Source organism: Pyrgilauda ruficollis, unplaced genomic scaffold (assembly GCF_017590135.1).
Source record: "Pyrgilauda ruficollis isolate IOZ18807 unplaced genomic scaffold, ASM1759013v1 scaffold5, whole genome shotgun sequence".
NCBI classification, from domain to species: Eukaryota; Metazoa; Chordata; class Aves; order Passeriformes; family Passeridae; genus Pyrgilauda; species Pyrgilauda ruficollis.
The window spans coordinates 5691388-5716453 of record NW_024526599.1 but is presented as its reverse complement, the minus strand read 5'-3'; the positions used below and the strand labels follow the sequence as shown (position 1 = coordinate 5716453).

General features: G+C 36.5%; 1 protein-coding gene across 3 annotated transcripts in view; it reads right to left on the bottom strand.

Moving 5' to 3' along the window:
- Nucleotides 1-5178: 5178 nt before the first annotated feature.
- Nucleotides 5179-25066, bottom strand: part of GUCY1B1 (guanylate cyclase 1 soluble subunit beta 1) — a 42349-nt gene continuing 22461 nt past the window's right edge. For all 3 annotated transcript variants that reach the window (XM_041479871.1, XM_041479872.1, XM_041479870.1), the window contains 9 exons: nucleotides 16870-17100; nucleotides 16356-16472; nucleotides 15401-15534; nucleotides 14326-14523; nucleotides 12403-12640; nucleotides 11505-11645; nucleotides 10189-10343; nucleotides 9756-9882; nucleotides 5179-6493 (listed from right to left, as the gene is read on the bottom strand). In XM_041479871.1, the coding sequence (XP_041335805.1) occupies nucleotides 6470-6493; nucleotides 9756-9882; nucleotides 10189-10343; nucleotides 11505-11645; nucleotides 12403-12640; nucleotides 14326-14523; nucleotides 15401-15534; nucleotides 16356-16472; nucleotides 16870-17100 (1365 nt within the window). In that variant the 3' untranslated portion in view covers nucleotides 5179-6469. The remainder of the gene's footprint in view (nucleotides 6494-9755; nucleotides 9883-10188; nucleotides 10344-11504; nucleotides 11646-12402; nucleotides 12641-14325; nucleotides 14524-15400; nucleotides 15535-16355; nucleotides 16473-16869; nucleotides 17101-25066) is intronic.

Here is a 25066-nt window from a genome sequence, read left to right as displayed (position 1 = left end):
ACAGCTGAAGAGAAAATGAACATAAGGTACAGAAAGAGATGTGTAAAATGGACTACTCTGCATCAGGAGTGATACTGTTGGTCAGCAGAAACTCCTAGCAGAAAAGTGAGCACTCTACAACAGAAGCAACTCCTAAAGTGCTGATGAGCTCTTTCAAACAAGTAATTAACAGACCAGATACATATTTTTTGCAGCAGTATTACACTTGCCATGGGCCTTCACCTTCATGGGGCAATAAAATCAGTTTTGCAAGCAGAAATGACCCAAAAATCTTTGTATGAGAAACTACACATGAATGATGAATTTGAACGTTTAGAAAGACCAGTCAGTGTAGTATGTTTGCTTTGTAATTCTTAAATGGTTAAAACAAACTATCTCTTCAAATATGACCTCCTACAATGGAACAACCTTTAGTTATTTCTAGGATGCTTTCCTTGTAAGAGCCTCATGTAAATGTAGCTATAGGAATGCTGGGTGCTGCTTGTGCAAAGTTGAACTTCATTTCTTGAACTGAAGAAACAGCACTGTTGTTACATAACCCTTACCAAAATGTTACCAAAGATCCATGCCATTGTGATCATGTCTTATGTTAGATGTTGGAATATTTTATCTTCATTTAAAATTGTAGTTTATGTTACCTGCTTTTACACATGAGAGATGTTACAATACAAAATACTGACACATCCATCAGAGACAAAACATCTGATTTGTGTATTCCTGAACTAAAATGTAATGAGCTACATGATGTATGGGTTTTGGATAGCATCAATAGCACCAGTAATACATGAAACAACCACAAATATTGGACTGACTTCTGAAGTCCAAAGCAGAGTCAGCAGAGTCAAGTAAAAGGCTTTTGATTTTCTTCAGGGTGCCAGGGGCAGTCAAGTCTAAGGTGAAAATTTACCACTTGTTAAAAACAAAACCAATTAACTAAAAGGATGGACAATGTTCCTTGACAGCTATGCAGCATGGTTTGGAAAATAAGGTTCAAGTGAAAATTGAGATTTCGTCTCTCATGGAGGTAGAAATGTTACCATTAACCCAGCACTTTTAATGTGAGGGTTAAGCCATAAAACCTCTCATTTAAGACTTATAAAATGAGCAACGGAGAAAAGCAATCGCTTTCAAAATGAAATACTTATCTGTATAAATAAAATTGATCTTTCTTTTCTTCCAGTGATGAAAGCGAAACTGTAGTTATTTCCATAGTCTTCCTCTGGAGAATTGAGAACCTCAGGAAAGCAAGTTCTTCCAACAGCTGCTGAGTTTAGAATTTGCAGTCTGTACACCACTCATGACACTCTATGCAAGAGCATGCAGCACTCAAATATGCGTGTGTATATATATACACATGCATCTATAAAGCCTGAAGGGTAGGATGGTGTGGGAAAGGCTGTGTGAAAAGGCATGAATCCTTATTTTGTGGGCAAGTTTCTTGTCCCCTAAATCATTACAAAATTGCCCAGAAACACATATATAATGTGACAAGAAAGCGAGGCTTGGATTTCTTGTACAGGTAGTTGAAGCTCTGAATGCTTCGCTATGGCCTCTGTGGAAAAAGAATACTTACACTTCAAACCCTTATATGAAGGTTTTGGATTTTTCTTGAAATTAGGTTGTTTCTGAGCACTTTGTATAGGAAAGCTTACATTTATTAAGTTGACTTGCACAAAATATCTGAAAATAACAAGGCATAACAAGCTGTCTTTTCTTTCCAGGAACGTTACACCCAGTGTTTAGGACTTGTAAGAAACAGACGTGCATTTCTTCACTTAATACACTGCATATTTCACTGTGATTTATGAAGGTGGTTTATTTTTCATACACATTAGAGCACTACGCTTATACTGACACAGGGGCTGAAGGCAGCTAACACTGAATGCAGGGTTTTACTCCTCATCTGAAAACTATGGCCTTGTAGTTTTTGTGGGAGGTTTTGTTTGATTTTATTTTTAAACAAAGGCTCAAGGACTATTGGCTTAATTGGTCTGCAGTTCAGGATTATGATTAACACCAGCTAGAAACTGTGAACATTTTCAGCCTTTTGCTGGAGCTCAGCTAAGTTCTGTCATTTTAATCACAAGTCAGTTTTTAGAGCACTAGACAGGACAGCACATTTATCAAAGTGTAAAATCAGTTTTTAAAGGCTAGAATGACCCTGACAACCTACAATATGAAAAGGCACACAGGTTTCCTGCCAGAGCTGCCTAGCATATGAACAGATAGAACCTCAGCACACAAAACTGCTGCCCTTGAAAGCACATGTGTCCTGTGATGTTGAATCTGTATTAGGTGCATAATCACCTCTGGAAAACAATGCCAATCTGAATGCTGGATATGGGAAATAGTCTGGGACAAAACCTTCGTAACAGAGATCACACATCTTTATCCCAGAATAACAATCACAATATTGTTTCACATTCCACTCTTGTAATTATCTCCAAAACAGTTATACTGGCAAAAAGTCCCGTTGATTATGATGAAACTGAACATTAGCCTTTTCCTGTTAATAACAAAGAACTAATTGGTAGAGACAGCATGTGTTGTTGCAGTTTTTCCAAAGTGTCACCCAAAGTCAGACAGACATCTAAAGAACAGTAGAAAAAACCTCAGTCCCTTCTATGTGCAGCTATAGATCAGGGAATGGAACCTCTTTTTTCGGTTTATTTTTTGGGTTTTGGTTGGTTTTTTTCTTTTTTTTTTTTTTTTTTTTTTTTTTCCCCTTACATTAGCACAGCTCTGTTTATTGGTTTATTACTTGCTCCCCGCACTCATGGTTAGGTTGGTGCATGAAATAACAAGAGTTTCAGACTCTCTCCAGAAAAGAAAGCATCTTGTTATAATAAAAAATAAAATCTTGTTAAAATAAAACAGGACTATAAGTCCAGTAACTTCCCTTTACTTGGATATGACAAGCCAACACAGTGACTGGCAGGATTCATTTATAATTGCCCAAAAGATTCCATTTGTACCAGTATGCTGACTGCCTGGAGGACCTGAATACTAAATTCTCTTCAAGTTCTCATAGTGCTAGAATCTGATGACCCAACTTGTTGGGGTTTTTTTTGTTTTTTTTGTTTTTTTTTTTTAATTATATTTTATGGCTCTAGAAATGCATGGAATAACCATTTAACAGTTTGTGACAATACAGCAAAGTGTTGGCCTGTCTACACGGTGAATGAAAAACACATTTTAGAATACAGATGCCTCAGGCCTTGCTCTGGCTCCACGGAGAGAGGTGTTGCTGACAACGTCGTAGTCATTGCAGAGTACATTGTAGGGCACAACTGCCTGCAGCACACTCATTGATTAGCTTTAGATTTTACTAGAGGTTTGTTCAAAGCAAAGGTTCTGTCTGGGGCCTCCAGCACCACCCAGTTTTTATTCATATCAGATGCTAGCACATCCCTTCCTATTTCCTTCTTGTGCCCATGTTTGTCTTGCAAAAGTGAGCTTGGAACCAACCAGATATGATTTCCACTACTACCTAATCTCACACAATCTTATTGGTTTTGTCTTCATGTGTCCCTCCTGGAGGAAGTCCTTTACAGAGAATCATGGTTTGCAAAACAACTCTTAAGACCATCGAGTCCAACTGTTAACTTAGCACTTCTGTGTTCACTGCTAAACCACATTCCCATGTGCTGCATCTATGTGCCTTTTGAACACTTCCAGGGATGGTGATTCCATCACATCCCTGGGCAGCCTGTTCCAGTGCCTGACTACCCTTTCAGTAAAGATATTTTTGTGATAATCCTGTAAGCAGATATCCAAATGAGCATCTCATCAATTGTTTATCATTCTGTTAAAAAAAAAAAAAATCAAACATAAAGTTATGTCCCCAGAGATTGTTCCTACCAAGGACTGGCCCAGCAGTTTGAAAGCCAACTGCAGTGCCCACGTTAAGACAGCAGCACAGTCACAGAGTCCCCTGCACAGCCAAAGCACAAACACCACCAAAAATCAATTTCCCTTGCCTGTGTGATTTCAAAGGAATGCATGTGATCCTGGTGATTCCAAACAACTAAGCATTCCATAATTTGCAATTTCATGGCTGATCTTCCCTTTTTTCTCTCCTTGTTCCAGTTTTTCTTTTTTAAACAAAAAATACCAGAATAAAATACATCCATTTATAAAGATCTTTGAAACAGACTTTGATGATTACTCTGCCTCATGTTTCAGCTAGAGAGCTTCTATTGAAAAAGCAAATCATTACAGTTAAATAAAAGAGGCAGTAGAACACACATAAAAGAACTAAATACCTGCAGAAGTGTTTAACTGTTAGCTGAGAGTAATATTTAACCAAACCATAAATTTAGTAGTTGAATGCAGCATTTAAGTGAAGACCAGTTTTAGTAACAGAAGTGGTTAAGTGCCTAAATTGTACTGAGATAAAAAGCTCTTACATGAACACAATATGAGCTATTATTCTATGCCTTAAGGAACTGGTTACATTACAAAGTAGCTTAATGGGAGCTTTAATATTTTGAAATTATTAAGAAGACACAATATAAACCCAGAGCATTACTTAAGTCTTCTGGCATGCCATCTTCCATCAACTTGAAGTGTGATACAGAACTTCAGTTTCTTTAGAACCATTTGCACAGGAATTATATCAATACACAACCACAGCTGTCACAAATTCCATGTCTTCTGAAGTAACCATAAAGTTTTTGTAAGGTTGAACAACTTGATCAATCCAAATTGCTGCTGTGTACCTATCTGAGAGAGGGAAACCTCTGATGATGTCTTGGGATGTGTAATGTGTCTGGCAGTGAGACAATGAGGAAGAAAATATGAGGTTTCCTCTCTTCACTTCCCATTGCTAAAGCTTGGGTTGCTAATGCATATCCTGCTCAAAGCGCACAGCTAATAATGTTTGATTGTTAAACATTGCCCAAGGGTTTCAAAGGAAGGTTTTATGCATTTTTGTCACCTCATCTACTATTTTTGAAGCACTAACCTCAACATTTTGAACACTACTTTAATTTGAGGATGTGATTCATTAACCTGAATATGAGACACTTGGACATTTACAAACATTGGAACAATGCCTCAACAATTTATTTAAATATGAAATGCAAATTATTTAATGGAGAAAATACTTTTTTAGTATCAAACAATGAAATAAAGTTTTCTACCAAAAGAAAATCACAAGATTTCTGGAAGTCCGTGGAAAAAATAATTTATTGCAATTTCTTTTGCACATTAACATGAAACATTTATACATATATATTCTGTGCTAATAAGATATACTTGATATAGACAATTTTTATAGACAAAGTAATTGCACTATTCTATTTTATAATGCAAATATTCAGAAATGATCAATCAGATAAGAACAGATACTATTCACATAAAAATGCACAATATATTAAAGTTATGGAAGGTCTATGCATCTGAAAACTTGTCCACTTTTACTAACTGTATCTGCTGATGAAACACACTATGTCCCTTTCCAAGCTTCACATCCCTTAATTATGTCATGATGCCCAGAATATTACCAGGTCCTCTCAAGGAATAAAATAAGATCATTTCTGAAACTAGAGAGACCAAATCAAAAGGCAACTGTATCAACCATGTCCTAGCAGCATGCCTTCCAACTCCAGGGGCTATATCAGATGAGAATCAATGCACTACGAGTGGTCTAAAACTGTCCAGCAATCTATTATTAACATGACAATTTAATTTAGTTCACATGAGTCAATGAGAAATACATTGCAAGTGAACAGCATTTCAGCAGAAGTACATTGGCACATGCTTCAAATGGCAGTATCAGAAAAACAGCTGCCCCCCTTCCAATACAGATGTTTACAGTGTCCACAAAGGGAAAATACAGGATGATAACAAGTGAGAAACCTTTTTCTTAACCAGGAATTTACAGAGCATCAAGTGTTATTCACAAAATGAATGAGAAGCATGGTAATAGCAGAACTAAATGTGATACCATATATGCAATAATTTCCATAATACTGCTTTAGTTTTTTTTTTTAAATATAGTTCCCTAGGTTCATTGTTCTGCCTATCAACTGAAATACCTATCTTTCAAGAAATGTCATCAATTCACATAACCACAGTACTTCAGAGATGAAGATGAAGATGTGAAGCATCAGATTGAAGTGGTTAGTTGTGGCGTGCATACTACATGGTTTCATTCAATATTATCTGGTGGTAGGAATGGTCACACAACTGACATGCAAAAATGCATATCAAAAAAAGGAAAGCTTGAAATACATGCTCATAGCAGAGATATAACAGTATCAAATAATAAGGACAAAAAATTAGCAAGCAATCATGGAGAAAAATGGTAAGTATGACCTCAGGAGTAGGGCAAAAGACAATGGTATTGCACATGGCAGTGGGAGATACAATGTGAAAGAACATCCATAACATAACCTTACTGCCTGGCACCCTATTTGGAGACAGTATTGCACCCTATTCAGCGTCCTCTTCCTCTTCCCTCAGCTCAGAAAGCATCTTGCTTTGTTTCCTTGAGAGCATGCAAGCAGAATTTGAGAAGTAAGGAATTTTCTTTGAAGCAACAACATGGTGGGTTAATGCAGTGACAAAATACATTTTACAACTTGCAACCAGTATCAGTAAATAGTAAAAACTAAAAAAAACCCCAGAAAGTATAGATAGTGCATGTATTTCTTTCATATGTATTATATGTAGGAAGGAAATAATTCCTACATGCCCTGGTGAACTACCAGGTCTGCCTGAGATATTTCAATTTGGTCCCACCAGTAATGTGGGAACAGGGCAGAAGAGAAAGATATTAAAAGCTGGAGAGGGAGTAAAATTGCAGTCATACATCTGAGGCTCTTGGCAAGATTTATTTTTTACAATAAATCTGTTTCTTAAGAGAGAAACTTCAGCTGAACCTCCATTAAAATAATGAAGACAGTAATAATTAATTTTATGCAAACAAGCAGATGCAAAGTGAATAATCGGTCACAGTTGTTTTGTTCTACGTGCATTTCTGATGCAATTCTACTTATTGCTGTACTGGTATCATGGAACAGATACCAGAGAAAAAAGGTGAAGGAGCAGCACTCCAAACCAACACTTATTCTTGCAAATTAGGTCTTTCTCAGAAGTAACTGCTGCTCATGGGGACTGATACCAGAGATGTCAACCCAGGAATCAAGTTTGAGGCATGCTGAGCTGCTTCAGCCCTATCATTTTCTACTGGCCTAGTACAGAAACAGCATATTTTTAGCCTTGGTTTCACATGTCTTATGGCATCTGTAAATATTTTGCCCTTTTTCCTCACCATGTCCTTATTACTGGTCTTCAGAGTAAAATATGCTGATAGATTTGCAAATGCTGAGCTAGTAACTCTCCAATGGATATAATGAAAACAAAAATAGATCACTAATGTGCACTGATCCTAGATTGAAGTTATTGGAGATAGAAAATACAGTAAAAGCATAATTAGCAGAAGTGTCTTCAGGATGATTTAAGAAATATTTTCGTGCTTACTTCTACATGCTACTTCTAGCAATATTCTGCAGTAACCTTTCAGGAAGTTTACCATATAGCTTCTGAATATATTTAAATATGCCCTTTTTTATCGTCATGTACAGTCCCCCTGTACTTAACAATAAATGGCACTGCACAAAATAATACATTAGCATTCTGAAAAAAATTCTGGAAAGAAAAACAAGACTACATGTGTGCATAAAGCAAAGTGATTACTTTAAAGTGATCAAACATTAAAATTTGGTTATCTGATTTCTGCTTTTGGATTAAAACAATTATGCACAACCTATAAAGTGCCAGAAAAAAACATGAAGAGTACATTCACAGAAGAAATAGTTCAGAAAATCTTAAAGGAATAAAATTCTGTGCATTTTTTGTATATGGACAGATGAAATTGTGCAGGCAGTGGAAAAGAATAAAAAAGGTTAGAAGACCATATCCTTTCACTTTTCAAAATCACTTCTGACAAAATGATTATCAGTTCACATCATCACATCAGTGTATTTTTCTATTCTCCTATGCTCCCCAACTTATTACAATTTAGAAGAGAGACCTGTCTTGGGTAAAGTCCTTCTGTCTCTAGGAATTACATCGATATCTGAATTTCAGAATTAACAAAAACTAACAAAATTAGAAAGGCTTTTTCAGTGTGCTTGAACTGTGAGTTTTAAATGCTCCTGAAAACCAGGCTCACAATATTTCTCAGTCAGGTTTATTCCTGCCCCCATGTCTCCCTCTACAAAGCTCAATCACTGAATAATAGTATCAGCAAGTGTCTCTCAGGACTGCTGTGAAGATTAACAAAACCAGCTGTTGTACAATATCTCTGAAAGTCTTAAACTACCTGAACCTTATATTCATACTAAACATGTGTTAGGCTGAAACAAGGAAAATACCCATCTGACTCAGTACCTCTCTGAAATTTACATTTAAAATTATAATGTGTCTTGAAACAAATGATAGGACATTTATAAGGCAGAAAAAAAGTGAAAGGTGTTTAATTAAAATGTATTTTAAATACAACAATAGATTTGAAATAATGGTAGCTATGTGAAGTTATAGTTATCTTACTGCAGAATAAGAATAGAAAAGTATTCTCAAAAGTGGCACCCAGAATATAATTGTAAGCAATATATATTCAAATACAGAATTAAAATGCAGAGCTAAAGTACAGAGGGTTAATACTGGGGGTTACCACTAAAAAGTTAAAGTTCATATACTTGGGTACCAGTGGTAATAAATCTGGATTAGATCTCCTAAAACGCCTAAACAGTTTAACACCCTAAATTACACTTTCAGAAATACATGAGCATTCAGACATATACTGATGACTTTCATTATTTTAGTCAAGGGTGTTTTTAAGATTAAATACATAGCAGAAAACTCATTCTTTTTATATTGCTTAGGGGCAAAATTCAATGTGTGTAAATTACTTTTATCTTTTTTTTTTTTTTTTCTTGTTGACATGTTGGATGGAACTTATGTGCCTGCTCAGCTATGGCAAATCATCTGGCATACTGTAACCTCATTGTCTAAGTTTGTGGCACACTTTGAGTCTAGATCTCATTGGCTTTTACTGAAATTCTGGATAATACATGCCTGGAATTCTGAAACTGAGGCATAAGCTTAAAGGTCCCTCAGTGCTTGAAGAGCTTTACCCCACCTCATTTTGAGAATACACCTTAGGCTGATGTGTCATTTACAAGAAGTAGTTTTCACCCTGTGTATCTCTAAAGCAGGACCTCTGCCATGCACCAGTCTCTGAACAAGCAGGTGCCATCTGGGGTTGAGAGACCACCATACACATCACGTGTGAACCTGCTTGCAAATAGCTGCTTGACTGCTGCCTAAATATTTGAAAGCACATTTTTTCACTCACTGCAAGAAAGCAAATGGCAAATTTTGAAGTGCTGATAACCAGACATGTCAGCTAAACAGAAACTGACATTATATTGCAAAATCTAGTACAGTGTAGAAATCTGTAAGAGGGAGATATAAATATTTAAACACTTGGCATTCCCTCAAGGACTTTTTGAAATCAGAAGTACTCTTTCAGGGACTGCACAAACTGCAGAGAAAAATAATCAAGGATTTTCAAGTACTGTCAAGATAATAAATGTGTTAATGAAAGAGTGTTGCACAAAACTCTTCCATTTTTTTCTATGGAACATTTAGTTTTGCAAATGTAAATGGATCTCCATGGTTTAAATAAAATTTTTAATGTTTATGTTTGGAAAAAAACAAAATTACACTCTAGTTACTCATACCTCTGTCTCTGTACTTTTTCTGGACAAAAACCAAACCTGCATTGGCTCTTTTTTGCCCTTCATAGAAACTGGACCTCTATACTCCAGGTTGAACTGAGGATCTGAATTTTCTGGTGTCATAAGACACCTAAAATTGAAAGAGAAAACAGGTAAATGAATGGACTTTGCATGCATGCCACACACTATGTAAGATATTAAACATGCTACATGTACGTGAGCAGACTATCAAAAGATTCAAATCTATCTCTACATCATTACTATATGTGCAGACCAATAACTGTATCACAAGGCAGTTTGTCACACAGTTTCATGAGAACTCATGTAATGGTTGCAGGAGGACTGTCACTTTAAACTGCAAAAAAACCTCTATGGTATGCTGACAAAGTGATATATTTTAAGATGCCAATACCAATAAAAATAACACATCACTCACCTGTAAGTATATTCAGATACATTGATCTTTCCCTTTTCTCCAGTAGTTTCTGTTCTGCTTGTAAGATTGACTGTATTTCCAAAGAGACAGTACCGTGGCATCCTTTGACCTATGACACCTGTGACTACCTCACCAGTATGGATTCCTATGGTTATCTTTAGAGAGAAAAAAAAATAAGTTTGAATATCCAAAAGTAATGTAACTAATCTGATGCCTCTGACAAAACACAGGCAACATGCCACTTATATCTACTAGAGTTTATTTTTCCAAAGTGCTACTCCTGCTTCTTCAAAGCCTTGCATTTTGCGGGTTTTGTGACTTCGTTGGTTTTTCACTTTGGTACAGTGTCATGCCTCTGCCCTCCACATGAATAATCAAACTCTGTAATTTTCCAGCATGCACCCTGCCATTATTATGTACTGTGAAAATAAAAAAAGAGGTGGGCAGAGAGGCATCCTCTGCAGGTCTGTGTTTAATGAGTGCTCAGAAGGTGCAGAAAAGGATGGCAGAGCTCAAGAAAAGAGATGTTTCTCAAAGGAAAAATCATGGTATTTTGTATTCAGAAGGTCAAGAGATAGGACAGAGTTTTGGAGAAGCTCATTCTTGTAGCACATTACAGTTACTGTAAAGCCCCAAATCAAACCTTCTCACTGCTTTTCTCCATGATAAAGTGAAGTACACAGCTCTAAGCCAGGTGATAGAGTAGCAACACTGATGTAAACAGAAATATGCATTGCACTTGTTAATCATTTTCTGCTCACAGCCTCCTCATGAGAACAGTCACTGCTGCTTGCCCAGTTCTGTATCAGTGCTACAACATCTCCAGAAATTCCCACAATGAGTGAAATTCCACTAATATACACTGGTGTCAGTAATCATTGTTGTACATGTCTGTGGAACTGTAATTCTCTTTTTAATGCAATAATGTCTCATTCTGACATGAGGATCTGAGCCATGATCAAAAATATCAGGGAGGGAATACTATTTTTCTGCTTCTTGAGTTGAAGAAGAGTTAACAGATTATACTTGATGCACAATAGGAATTCATTTATTATACTGAAATTATCAGAAACAGCCATAAATTATGTGGACCTAGAGTCCTTTACCTTTTAAAGCACAATAAGCATTTTAAGGTCTGGAAACTGCACATATCACAGCTACATGTGACTTCTCATATTATTTGTATACATCAGTCTCAAAATCTAACAATAACAAGGCCCATCCCTTGCATGGACTGGGGCTAGAGCATTATCTTATTTCAAAACATTATCATGCTGTCAAAGAATGGGTTTTCATTCAAGCCCACATTTACTAACCTGTACAGGCTCACCATCTACTTGAACCTGGCCTGCTATTTCCATCATATCCAAAGCCAGGTGGCAGATAGATCGTGCATGATGCATGCAAGGCTCTGGCAGACCACTCACTGTCATATATTTGTCCCCAACTGTTTCCACCTATCAAGATAGATATTTTTCAATTACTTCATTATTATGGTTTTTACAGAACTAGAATTGATGTAATTCTTCAACACTGCTTCTCCTTTAAAGAGTTCCCTTTCCCTTTCATTCAAATCACCCTAATTACTGTCATCTCTGCTTGTTATTGAAGACAATTTATTGTAAACCCACAATGTAGCACTTACAAGGACTGTGATTGTGTAAACCTGAGTCTTTCTTCTGGTGTCTTCTGAATGAAACTGAGCTCTATGTTTGTTCTGACTCACTCCCTTAATTCACATGGTACAGGACACAAAATTCAGTTCTAGCAAAGCCTAGGAATGAACTTCATAGATATAAACACACAAGATATAAAGAACTTCAAAGATATAAACATACATGGGATGCATATGTATCTATCTCTGTACCTTCCTGCTACCAGCCACATTTGCAATTGCACCTCACTCCTGAAGTGTATGAAGGAATGAAATTCACATTGAGTAACTGAATAGTAAGTTATATAATTTACAACTAGGAGACCCAGAAATAGAATTGAAAAACTTAAAGCATAAGAGATGAGAACTTAGCATTTTATGTTCCTTCAAACATTCAGAGGTAACCAACATACTCTTCTGTAGCTATCTAATATCAGGTAACACAGTTCAGCAGTTCAGACTGAGAACATAAGTTTTTTGGGTTTTTTTGGAAAAGAATGACACCACAGTAAATTATAGAAAAGTAACAAATTAGATAACTTTAAAAATCTTATGCTTACCTTATAAACAAATGGATTCCTTCGTGAATCAGTCAGAATATCAAATCTTGTGTAAAGATCATTTAAAAGATTGACAATTTTCATGGCTCCCTCTCCAGAGGCATGTTTGCTGCAAAAGGCATTGAATCCCACAATGCCACTGAAAAGAATGGTGACATTGTCGTAGCGCTTGGCTGGAACAGGACGCTTGTGTCTCAGCTCATTTGCCACTGATGGTGGCAGAACAGAGTACAGCAGCCTACACAGGTAAGGAAAGAAAGGCAAAAGCAAAACAGACAATCTGGAGGAAGGTGTTTACAGCAGCACTCTTCATATATTAACTTCCTACCCCCCACAGGTAGGAAGTACTCCCACCATCAAAAAGCAATAGAAAAGGTGTTTACTGAAGAATATCTGGAAAACAGGAATTGATCTACACCAGCATACCATTTCAAACACATTAATACATCTAAATTATCAACAAAATGAGACATGTATTATTAATTCTTCTGACATGATTTGTTAATAGTGTCTTGGATCATTTTTACTTCTTTCTGCCACATCCTCAGCTCATATAATACGGTTTTGCTCACAGAACCATAAAAACTGCAAAAAAGACCATGAAGAGATCAAACAGTTTTCCATCTTTGATCAATTCATGCATTTCTAGATGCTTCCTCTCTGTTGAGCATGCTGCTTTCAGGGTCTAGAGTGCCTTTTTTTAATTAATAGTCTATATGATGTATTAACACTTGTTCATATTATAAATTATGCAAATAAAATCCAATCACACACAGAAATCCACCCTATTCTCATGTGTCTTCCTTCAACTTTCTAACTCCTATCTTGAAGTCCATTTCCCTCCTGAAGACCTCTGACTGTTTCACAAATCTTGAACATCATCTTGTACACAGCTTCCTGCACAAACCCTCATTAGTTGCATTTTTGGCAAGTTCACTACTTGAGTTATAATTAGTGAATACTTTTGGCACATCACACAGTAACTGACACTATCTGTTCCAGCAGCTGCCATGAAGGCTAGAATTCCTGAAGATAAAATGACTTTATAAAGTAAGCCAACAGGAATGAAGAGAAAAAATACTTCTTAGGCTTTATTTTCTCTGGTTCTCCTGTCCATCCCTTTCAAGTATTTTTAAAGAAATTTCCATTACTCCATTACAGAAAAAACTTATCTGTCAATAGAATTAATACAGAGATGGGACTGTGTTTTATAAATAAGAGTCAGTCATGAACTCCATGCTACTTTTCACACAAGCTTTTGTTCAATTTGCCAGTCACTGTTGACCTGAAATGCCATAGACTAATGACATTTGAATTTGACTTTATAGTTATCTGTAGTACTGGATTTGGGGCCCAATGCACACTTACTGTTATGTGTTATTTTTATGTACTTTTATCTAGATAAACCCCAATCCATTTCTACAAGTAACTATTACATCAAATTCATAGCATTAAGCTATTGCAAAGTTTCAGCTTTACAGAAACTGTTTTCAAGGTTTGTAAGATATGCTTTTCTGTTCTATTATCCTGTGCCAGAAAGACAAAAGTTGGTTTACTGAACTCTGTCAAATAACAGCACTTGGGCATTCATCAAATTCACCTTCGCTACAGTAACTGCATATTAGTTTCCAAAATTTTAGGTAATTCACAAGTGAAAATGAATTGTCAGCTCATTTTTTGTAACTTTTCTTGTCAGGCAGGGAGCCATCAAAACATCTAGGCATACAATGGCCTAGACTGTGGGTGACATTTGACAATCTAAATAAAGAAATACCCTATTAAATGTTCTTTCTCGACTCCAAAATTACCAGTCCTGATTATCTCTGATATTCCTTACAAGATTCTGTTATTCTTTAAAGAAGGTAGCTATAAATAATATATTGCTTTGAGTGTTTCAGCCCAAAATTGGGATTTGGATCTTACGTGTCTGTCTTTTTCTTTTCATCTTCCAGAGCACGCAGTGTGTGCTGCAGTCTGTCAGTGAGGATCTCAAGCTCCTGGGTCAGTTTATATTCCTCTCGGAACTGCTCTCCCAGAAGAACCAGATCACGGGTAGCATCATGCAATGGAATATCACTCAGATATAATCCTCTCCTGGTTAAATCATCCAAGTTCATCACACTGCAAAGCAGAGAAATATACAATAATATGGGTAAAATTAAACTTGCCAAAGGAGCACTTAAAACTCAAATAAACAGCAGTCTTCTGAATAACAGTAGACAGATGAAGCTTCTGAACTTCTGATGAGCTGTACAACATATCCCTTCTAGGAAACACCTAATTTGTGATCATTCATTTTAACCCACAGCTCTTGATTCTTGTGTTTAAATACAGAATTCTCACAAAGAGTTCCATGAATATATCAAATGTATGTGCTTCAGCACACAAAGTGAAATTATGTAAAGAATCTTTCTATTCCATCCTCCATTCCGACCACTTCCTCATCACCAATCTATTACACTAAAACTACTGCAAAAATACATAAATCCACATAGAAATCATTGTCACATTTTTTAGCCCTCTCTGAGTAAAAAACAAAAGATAAAACTTGCTAAAAAAAATGGAATATGAGGAATAACCACTTGTACAAACTGGGCCAGAGCAAGACAATATTTATATTGAGTGTTTAATACTCAGTCAAGTTCCAATGTTTAAATGCTCCTATCTCTTTTAGTATAAACACACCAAATCATTGTCACATTTCTTAGCCCTCTCTGAGTAAAAAACAAAAGATAAAACTTGCTAAAAAAATGGAATATGAGGAATAACCACTTGTACAAACTGGGCCAGAGCAAGACAATATTTATATTGAGTGTTTAATACTCAGTCAAGTTCCAATGTTTAAGTGCTCCTATCTCTTTTAGTATAAACACATCAAAACCAATTAAATCAATATTCAAACCAATTAGTCTCTGTAGTACTACTCTCATAAGTGTTCTTAAAATTAGTAACTGTAAAATGAAAATCAATATTATAGAACTCCCTAGGTTTGAAGTACCTTGGTGAACAAAGAAAGAGAATGCTGTCTGCTTCAGGCAAGTAGATCATTTGCCCTTTCAGGCGTAAGCAGCTGATTTCTGTGCCAGTCAGTTCATCTTCACACTCCAACTTTTCCACATCCAACAGCCCCTCCTGGTGATGAAAAGCCACCACTGTGTGAGGGCAATGGTGTGTTATGCACCAGGCCTAGTATATAAGTGCATTCACTACAAAGGCAGTCAGGATATTTGGAATAGACGTACAGCTTACATTAAACCCTGATTAATTTCTCATTTGAACACCATGCACTGGCTGTATTTTAATACTACCTTTGAATTTCCTACCTTGAAGACACAAAGCATGGTATCTTTCTTTACATTCATGTTTATAACTTCTTGTTTTCTTCCACCTTGCTCCTTAACAATAGTTTTGATAATAGTATTGCCCGTTCCGTGAAGTTCTATCTGTGCCTGGGACCATCTCTAAGAAATCATCTGGTTTCTCTCAGGTACAGTTTTCTTTAAATAAACAGGCTCCTTGATGTAGTAGGTGTTACTCTACACACTGAATCTGTATGTATCACCTGCCTTGTCTCCTGCCCTCTTTAGACAACAGGACACAGACTTTTGTATGAATATATGAGCCCAAGCAAGAACATATTCCATATTTGTCTCCCACACTTATAAAGTAAGATAAATGTAATTACATCTCTACATTTGCTTTGAAACAACACCATAAACTAGACTGGCCCCTTGCAGAGAAAGCATCAGTGCGTTTACTTCATCATTCCTATAAAACATTCTGCTTAACAGCTACTCACAAATTCAAACCTGTGACTCTCGCTTGGCTCAAGACTCAAAAAGGTCTGAGCATACTACAGAGAATTTTCTCTGAAGACTTCTGAGCTTTCTGCACTTCTTATCTCTCCAAAACACACTTCCTTAAAGAAAAACTGGAAAATATTCTCTAGTTACCTTAGTCCTCAGTACAAAGACTGTATTGATATGGGAGAGGATCCCATGGAAGCTAATATCAATATGAGGCCGGACCAAGGAGAAAACTGACAGCAGACTGCAATTTCCTGGCTGCAGCTAGAATATTAAAAAACAAAAAAGAAAAAAACCCCAACTGTTATGCTTTATAATAAAAATATACACAGAGCAATTATATTCCATTATCTTAGATGACAATACTGAATAGAAGAGAATATATACTTTATGCATCTCTCCATTGAATCACAAGGTTTTTGAATTATTCTCTTACTGCATATAGACATGACCATAAGGAACAAAGCTGTTGTAGAATTAGGTTATTTTCAAGTTATTTTCCTAACAATAGAAGCACAATTTAGTAAATATTATACACTTACATTGGAACGCTCTTAAGACAGAGAATCCTAAATCTGTTTTATTCATCTTTATAATTAACCTGTGAAGCATCTATCAATATGAATTTTCTATGGCTATCCATGCATAAGAGCCATCTCACCTGTGGAAGGACTCTGTATATAGCATTGCCACATTGTGTGACCACCAGATCTCTGTCAAATATGATGTGGAAAGGAAATGCCTTGCAGAAAGTGTAGGGACTGATGCGAGACTCTTGGGTACCATTTTCTTCAAATCTGTCAAGGTCCTCATAGTAGTCCTCTTCTTTAGATTCTTTTTCTTCAATTAAAAATTGAATGTGGTCACACTCCTCATTTCTCTGTTGAATAACCTAGAGAAATGAAGAAAAAAGGAAAAACTGAAATCTCTGCTACTCATTAGTAACTGGAGTGCTACTATGGAGACAGGAATGTATTTAAAGGAGAAAGATAAATTCAAGAATTATATTCACAACGTGAAAAATACCGTATTCTAATAAGAATTTCTTATTTCATAGTCTTTGTAATTACAGGTGAATAATTACGCCTTTGCTTAGCCACAGCTGCTCTCTGCAAGAGCAACATGTTGAAGATCACCCAAATACAATTTATTAAAGCCTGAATGAAATGCAAATCCTGAAATAAGGGGTCAAGGCTGAGGTTGTGCTTGCTTTTTTTTCTTGCCAGAAATAGGGTGGTCCCTTCCCCTGAAATGAACCTGTGTGAACTTGGAATCCCACAGAACCCTTGAATCCTTATTTTGATCAAAGCTGTTTGCAAGGTCTATAACAACAGCAAATAGTGCTGACTGTTTAGTGATGACTAAACAGTGCTGAAAGGGTGGGCATGTCTCTGACAGCAAGAAGGAAAGTGCATGGAGCACATTTTAGGATATACAGTCCTTATACATTCCAGCAGACTGCAAGATCAGGGCCAAAAGACAAAACTAAAAGCAATCTCCTCTGGGCTATATTCCGTATTAAAGGAAATGACAGCAAAACCAGAATCATCTGCATCAGGGGAATATCAAAAAGGTGTCCTTAACACACCATTACACTCTTCAGTAATATTACTCCAAGTTAGTAAAAAATATGAAATTAATAGGGATTATTTTGTTTGCAGCGAGAGTCGTGTATGGCAATATAATTTAAGCTAATAACTAGCAGAATAACATCATTTACCATGAGAATCCAAATTCAGTTCTTTTCAAATTTAATTAGACTTAATGATTGGAAAAGAACAATTCTATTTACATGGTATTGTTTAGCAGCGATTTTCTGGAACATGTTCCACCTGACTCTACTTTCATGTTGACTCTGATCCTAAAGTCACTGAAGCAAAAAAAAAAAAGATTTCTTAAAATTTCTAAAGCATCCTGATTTTGCCCTTTACATGTAGTCTTAACAGAGATTAACAATTACAATTTGAAAACAGAACAGATATGCACAAACACTGCAAGTGATCCCTAAAATGTTAAGTTTATTAAATATTTCATCTCCAAAACTGCCAAAAATAGTACTTGATGGGCTAGGGAGTGCTGATGCCTTTATTTGCTTCTAAACAAATGAAGGAGTATAAAACAACAAAACAGTATTTTATTGTTGAATGATTATTAATTTAAGGTGGCATTGTTCTTTGATCTACAAATTGCTCATTTCAAGAAAAGAGAGGCTTTTCTGGAGGACAGTTTAGAGGAAGAGCCCAATTTAGGTGCTCTGTAGCTGTGTGCTGCATTATTCTCCTCTTTCTATTGCTTATGTAAGTAACTTAGAGAAAGATCAGCCTACTAAATTTACCAGCTAATGTAGGTACCCAAAGCTGGATGAACAAATAAATTCAAATGTTGATGATGAGATAAGCTAACTGCCTCAAAAACTGTACTGGTAATCCACATGCCAGTGTATGACAAAGGTAAGTGGGCAATTATGACCTAATAAGGGGTAAGCCTCAGAAAAAATAAATGGTGGTCATCTGAGGGAAACACATTAAATGGGTTTGTCTAGGAGAATGGAACATAGTAGATGAACACCTAGCTTTCCTCTGAATTCAGAATTTAAAGGTTTTCCACATCTTCCTTTAAATCATTATCCCTGAAATTGTGAGAGACTGTGGTAATATTGAAGATTATCAGAAGATAGTCAAGAGTCTTAGTTCTTACTTTCTATCACTCATGCACACTCCCACAGGTTTTATTTTAACAGTACCATTATTGTGGCCAGAGACATCTGAGATTATGCACAGAAATCTTTTTCAAATTGTGAAGATTTATCTCTATAACAGATATAGGCTTCCAGATTATTTCCAGTCTTGGATGTTACTTTAAAGTTATGCTCTTGCCACAAGTGGAAAAAAAAAAACCTGCATATTTTGGATGAAAACGAAGCGAAGCTGATTTTAAATAAGCTAATAATTTTTAAGAAAATGTTCATATTAACAACACATCACCGTCCAGATATATTATCTCCTTATAGCTATCTTACTCACTGCACACTAGTATTCTGTTACCAACTTACAGACTTTTTCCTGTTACAATGCAGCATTTAACAGGTTGCTTTTTGTAAAATTTCATTTATTATAAATGAATGATGCATCAGTAAACAAAACTCAGGCTTAGATTAAGGAAACTATATATAAAAATAGAACTGCTACATGCTTCAAGACTCTAGCTAGTTTGAGCCATGACCCTCTGCAAGCTCACACAGTGACAAAGTCAGTCCTCACACATGCTGTGCTATTTTCCTAACCTTTACAGATTAGAACTGTGCCAGTAAATGTGAAAAGCTGCAAATTTCCCAAGCATCTTCAGGTTCATTTGAAACACTATTTTTGACCAGACTCCAGGGCATCTAGAAATGCTTGCTGTATTAGTGCAACATGCCAGTGCAGGAAATAAACACCAGGCCAAACACATGGACATGTGTCAGACCTACAAGACAGACACAGTGCCAGCAGCACATTCCTGGTGAACATGATATGCTGTGGACATGGCTGGTTTATGCAATTTTATTCTGATCATCCATGCACAGACACTTATTAACAGTTGCTTTAATCACACCCCTCTCCAGGCTATGACATCTACTGATGCATCCCTAATTAACTTCCCAATGGATATACAATTTCATGATGCCTTTTCTGCTCACACAACTTATGAACTATCTAATCTTCCTATCTCATTACATCATCCGCCTTGTCAGCAAATTTAAAATAAGCACTTTTGACTGTTAAGATAAGATGTTAAATTCTGTTCCTTCAACCTTGCACCTATAGATCCAACCTAACTGGCCAGATATTTGTCTGGCATAAGGACCTGCCCTGGATACTCTGCTAAGCTTAAGTAGAATAGAACTTATCTACTGTTTCATTCTGCAAGCAAAGTTTGCAAGCCACACAATTTCAGTATCATTTAAATATTATTGAAGAAGCCTCTGATAAATGCTTGACAAATCAAAGTTCAGTCACAAAGCAACAAAGCCAGCAATCAAGTCTAATTCTTCCTCCCCCTGCAGTCTTTGCTGGTGAAGTGACATCAGTTCACAATGTCTAAGAGCTCAATCACCATAGCAACTGCAGTTAAAACTGAAGGGAGAAATCACTCTCTTGGTTTCAAAGAGAATATACAACATCTAACTGCTAACCTGCTTGTGCCTTCCAGGAGATGTAGCTTCAGAGTTTGTCCTTGCCTAATCAAATGAAAAGTCACACCAATATTTCAGGGAATGATAATTCAGAGAAGTTATTTCAAAATGAATGTGGTTTAATGTATTTGGTGAGCTTCACACAAGATATTAAATCAAGAAGTATTTCTGTGATACAGAATATATAATGAGCACATGCTATCTGTTAAGCTGTCACTATGTGTCTACAAGACTCAGTTCTGTAGATGTGAGCATATCCCCAGGACACATTCATATTTCAGCATGGCAGGATAGAATGTCCTTAGACAGGGCTCTTTTTTGATGAGATTGTGAAAATTAATACAAAACCAGGGGGTTTTGCCCTTTAAAGACCAATACAGCATGAAATTTTTGATCTCTTCTGATCAAAACTGACTGTGCAATGCTGCTTAACAAAGTTCACTGTAGCTGCTTCAGAATGATCCCAAGACAAAGGAGTTCACTGCGGAAATGGCAGCGGAAAACTTTCAGTTTTGCATACCCAAAGACAGAACCATGGGGATATCTGTCCCTGGCAGCTGGCTTCAGAGCAGACTGTCTCACTTCACCAAACCACTGTGCTTGGAGATAATGAAGTTTACAGCTGCCCCAGTGCCAAAATTAGAGACTGATCATGCTCCATGACCGACTTATCTTCACACACAGTAAGCATTGTAATGTGTGCACCAGTACTGCTTGTCTTCCGTGACAAGTACCCAAGTAGTTTTTAGATCAGCTCTCCAGCTGGTCACATCTTCACTTTGTTTTTTCATACTGCCATTAGTAAGCCTGAAATTACCACCTTGTCAAGGACTTCCCCTGTTCTTTTCTCTTTTTTTATTGTAAAACATCTTCCCTACGTAAAAGATTTTGATAGTCTGCTCTCAAATAACAGAACTGCAGAAGTCTGCTCTCCCAACAGATTTTTGGGCTTTGCTGGATTATGTACAAACACTCTTTGTTGACCCATACCATTAGTAGCCTTGAGGGAATCCCTGTCTTGACTTCACCTTCACAGGTCACCCTCATTTATATACAAACAACCTCTGACAAGTGAAGCAAGAGAAAGCATAGCCAGTAGGCTGCTAACAGAGATCTCATGACAAAGTTTGTCACCAGCATTGTGACATTGCTTTTTTAGTTCTCATACTGAGACTGGCAGAACATGAACATTCTTAGTGTATACAAAAAGTCAGCAACAATTTCTGAGACAATACCTGCTGCAAAAATTATTTAGTCTTAGCTCTATTTGCTAAAAATGGATTACCATATCAGAGAAGATAACACAAATTGGATTTGAACTAATTAATCAGTTAATGTCAACTTGGGCTTTCCTGAACTATTCAACTGGAATTTTGAATCCAAGTTCAAAACAAATTGGTTTCCTTTCAGTGCTAACAACATCTAACAGCATCAAAATTACACTTCCCCACCCCGACCTTGTCTCCCCTTTCCTTCTGCACATACACACTCTAGGTGTTAAAAGAGAATGAACACTTCCTGAAGGACACCATTCTGTAAAAAAGGAAGCCCTACTTTATTTCAGAAGAAGATGTATGGTTTCAGACACACAGACACACACACACACACACACATATATATACATATATATACGCACACAAAATTGTTCTGTGTGAGACTGAAGAAAGGTGACAAAATTAAAACTTTTTTTCTATTCAGCTATTTTTCCACCAAAAGAAACAATGTGAGACAAAACAAGAACAATATTTCTTTATATTTAGTTTTAGTTTCCTCTTGTGATCATTAGCTGGTTTTCTCTGCAGGTTGAGGAAGGTGATCCTTCCCCTCTCCTCAGCACTGGAAAGACCACACCTGGAGTGCTGTGTCCAGCTGTGGGCTCCTCAGTACAAGAGAGACACAGAGCTACGAGACAGAGTCCACTCCCTCTATGGAGAGCTGCTAAGATGATCAAGGCACTGGAGCATCTCTCAGAAGAGGAAAGGTTGAGACAGCCAGCACTGCTCAGCCTGGAGAACAGATGGCTCAGCAGGATCTCATCCATGCACACAAATACCTGAAGGGAGGGTGAAAAGAGGATGGAGCCAGGCTCTCTTCAGTGGTGTCCTGTGCACAAAGAAGAGGCAATGGGCACAAACTGAAACACAGAACCTGTTGTCTGGACATCAAGAAATACTTTTCTACTATGAGAAAGATGGAGCACTGGCACCTGCTCAAAGAATTTTCAGAGTCTCCATCCCTACAGACAGCTGAAATATGTCTGAGCTTGGCCCAGAACAACTGGCCCTAGGTAGGCAGGCATGAGCAGGTGAGGTTGAACAAAATGACCTCCAGAAGTTCCTTCCAACCTCGGCCATTCTGTAATCCATGAAACAAAATCTAACCACTTAATGAAACAAAACCAGCATTATCAAAACAATTAATCTCTGCTACCACCTATACAGAGACTTGTAATATATTAGACAAATTCAACCAAAGTTTCATGAAAATACAGAATTCGAAGCATGTATTCTCTCAAGCAGAGTTATATAAGCATTTGTTCAAAACAGATGGAGTAGACATTGCATCAAATTGCAGATATAAACATTATACTAATATAAAGAGAACTGCAGGACTTAGTAAGTTAGTCCTGTGTTGAACTGTCATGTAAGTGGTTTGGATAAAGAAATTTGAAAGACACATCAGAATCTCTTTTTGCAGGTCAGAAAACTCCTGTAATAACACTGGAAACTTTGAGCTAAGCACTGAGGTTTTTATCAGATTAAAAAAAAAAACCAAAAAACATTCTTCCTTAAGCAAAATTCTAACCGAGGTTCAAACCAAAAATTTTACAGTAGAGGCACTGATTGGTCCACAAAACCTGAAAGAATTAAAAGCAATTCCACTGTTTTTCTGTGCTGTGCTGTTTCAAACAATGCATTGCTAACAGACTAAAACACAAAAGCACTGATTCACTAAATTAAGAGGCAAAGAATGGAGATGAAAGAAGTTCATCTATTTTTTCTTCTATTTGCAATATTTTGAGCAGTAAAGCTACCTAGTTATAACAATGCCAGACTTTACTTTAAAACCTTTACTCCATACCATTCGTGATTAATATCTGACCTGTGGAGGAATGGAGGAAGACTTTCAGTGTCTGTGGATAAGCTGCAAATTTCAGCTTTTTTTTCATTTTTAGAGAATAAATTCTCTCCTTATCTACCACTGAAATTTCTGAGTACCTGGGGAGTACAGCAGCGTGTAATGTCTTAGAGATGTCAAGACATAGGCTTTATTAAGCAGGAGAGACATGAAAAACTTCAGGGTTAAGGGTACATGACTTTCTAACAGGGAAAAGGTTAATACTGGGGTAACAGACAAAATAAGACAATATACACTTTCTTCAGTTTAGAGGTTAATATTATTTTTAGGCACCTATGTGCTTCTACCTCAGACAGTCTAGAAGAATAGTGTAGATTTAAATTAGACTTTGCATTCATTTAGGTTTGACTAATACTATTAAGTATCTACTTACATACAGTAGAACTGTAAAGTTTCCAGAAAAGCCTAAAACAGTCAAATTAAAATAAGAAGTAAATACATTATAAATATTTAAACCTCCTTAGAACATATAATATTTGTGAGAAGTTCTAGGTGGATATTAATACAATTTTCTCAGCAATGTAACCTTCAGATTGAGAGGGCAGTTTATGAAAAGTTTGTGCTGCTATCTGCTTTGGACAACCCAGATTTCTCATATGCCCTATGGAACACTTTTGCCTCTGTGTGGACCTCTGAGAGACAGAACACCAAACCATGTAAAGGAACATATGAAGATAAAAAAATAAGTTAAAAAAAACCCAAAAAAAACAAAAAAAAAAAAAAAAAAAAAACCAAAAAAAAAAAAAAAAAAAAAAACAAAAAAAAAAAAAACCAACCCTGTTGTTTTGAACCCAGTTCACTTCCTCAGTACCTGGAAGGCAGAGCTGAAGAACCTGCTGAAGGACAAACCTGAGCATTGAGAGAACAGGGACTGCTTAAGCTGCTACCAAAAGAAATACTTGCCAAGCAACAGCTTCAGCACTTTTGCAGCCAACTTTCCAACACGGTCCTCCTTGTCTGTCTCAACACCTCACATAAACAGGGATCTAAAAAGAGGATTGTTTTGATTGTGTTGTATCCTTCTGTATCTGATTACTAACACCTGCTGCAAAAGTTTGAACTGTGGTTTTCTACAAAATAGAATCTAAACAAGGACACAAGTATATCACCACACTATACACAACTAGACATCTACTATAAACCTGAGCTAGCTTAGAACAGGAAACCTAAATGGCAAATACTCCAATTCAGCAGTAAAAATATCTTTGTGACTGGATTGCTTGCAAATCTCTTACCTGAGCAAGATCATGTTTTTGTGATAAAATAAAGAAAGCATTTCCTCAGCAAGCATAGAATGAAACCATGCTAGAAATGTAGTATGAATAGGGAATATTTCAAAAACCCAAAGAATGACTGGGGTATCTGCTTAGATTCTTTTCTACTTGATGAAAAAAATTTATGTTAGTTGCAATATTTCTAATAGAAAAAAGCTTTCATTTTTTGTTTCTCTCCCCACACCTTAGACCAAACTCTGATTTTATACTATTACATATACAAGACCTGATCAATTAAATCTTTATGTTGCTCTGTATGAGCAAAGAAATCT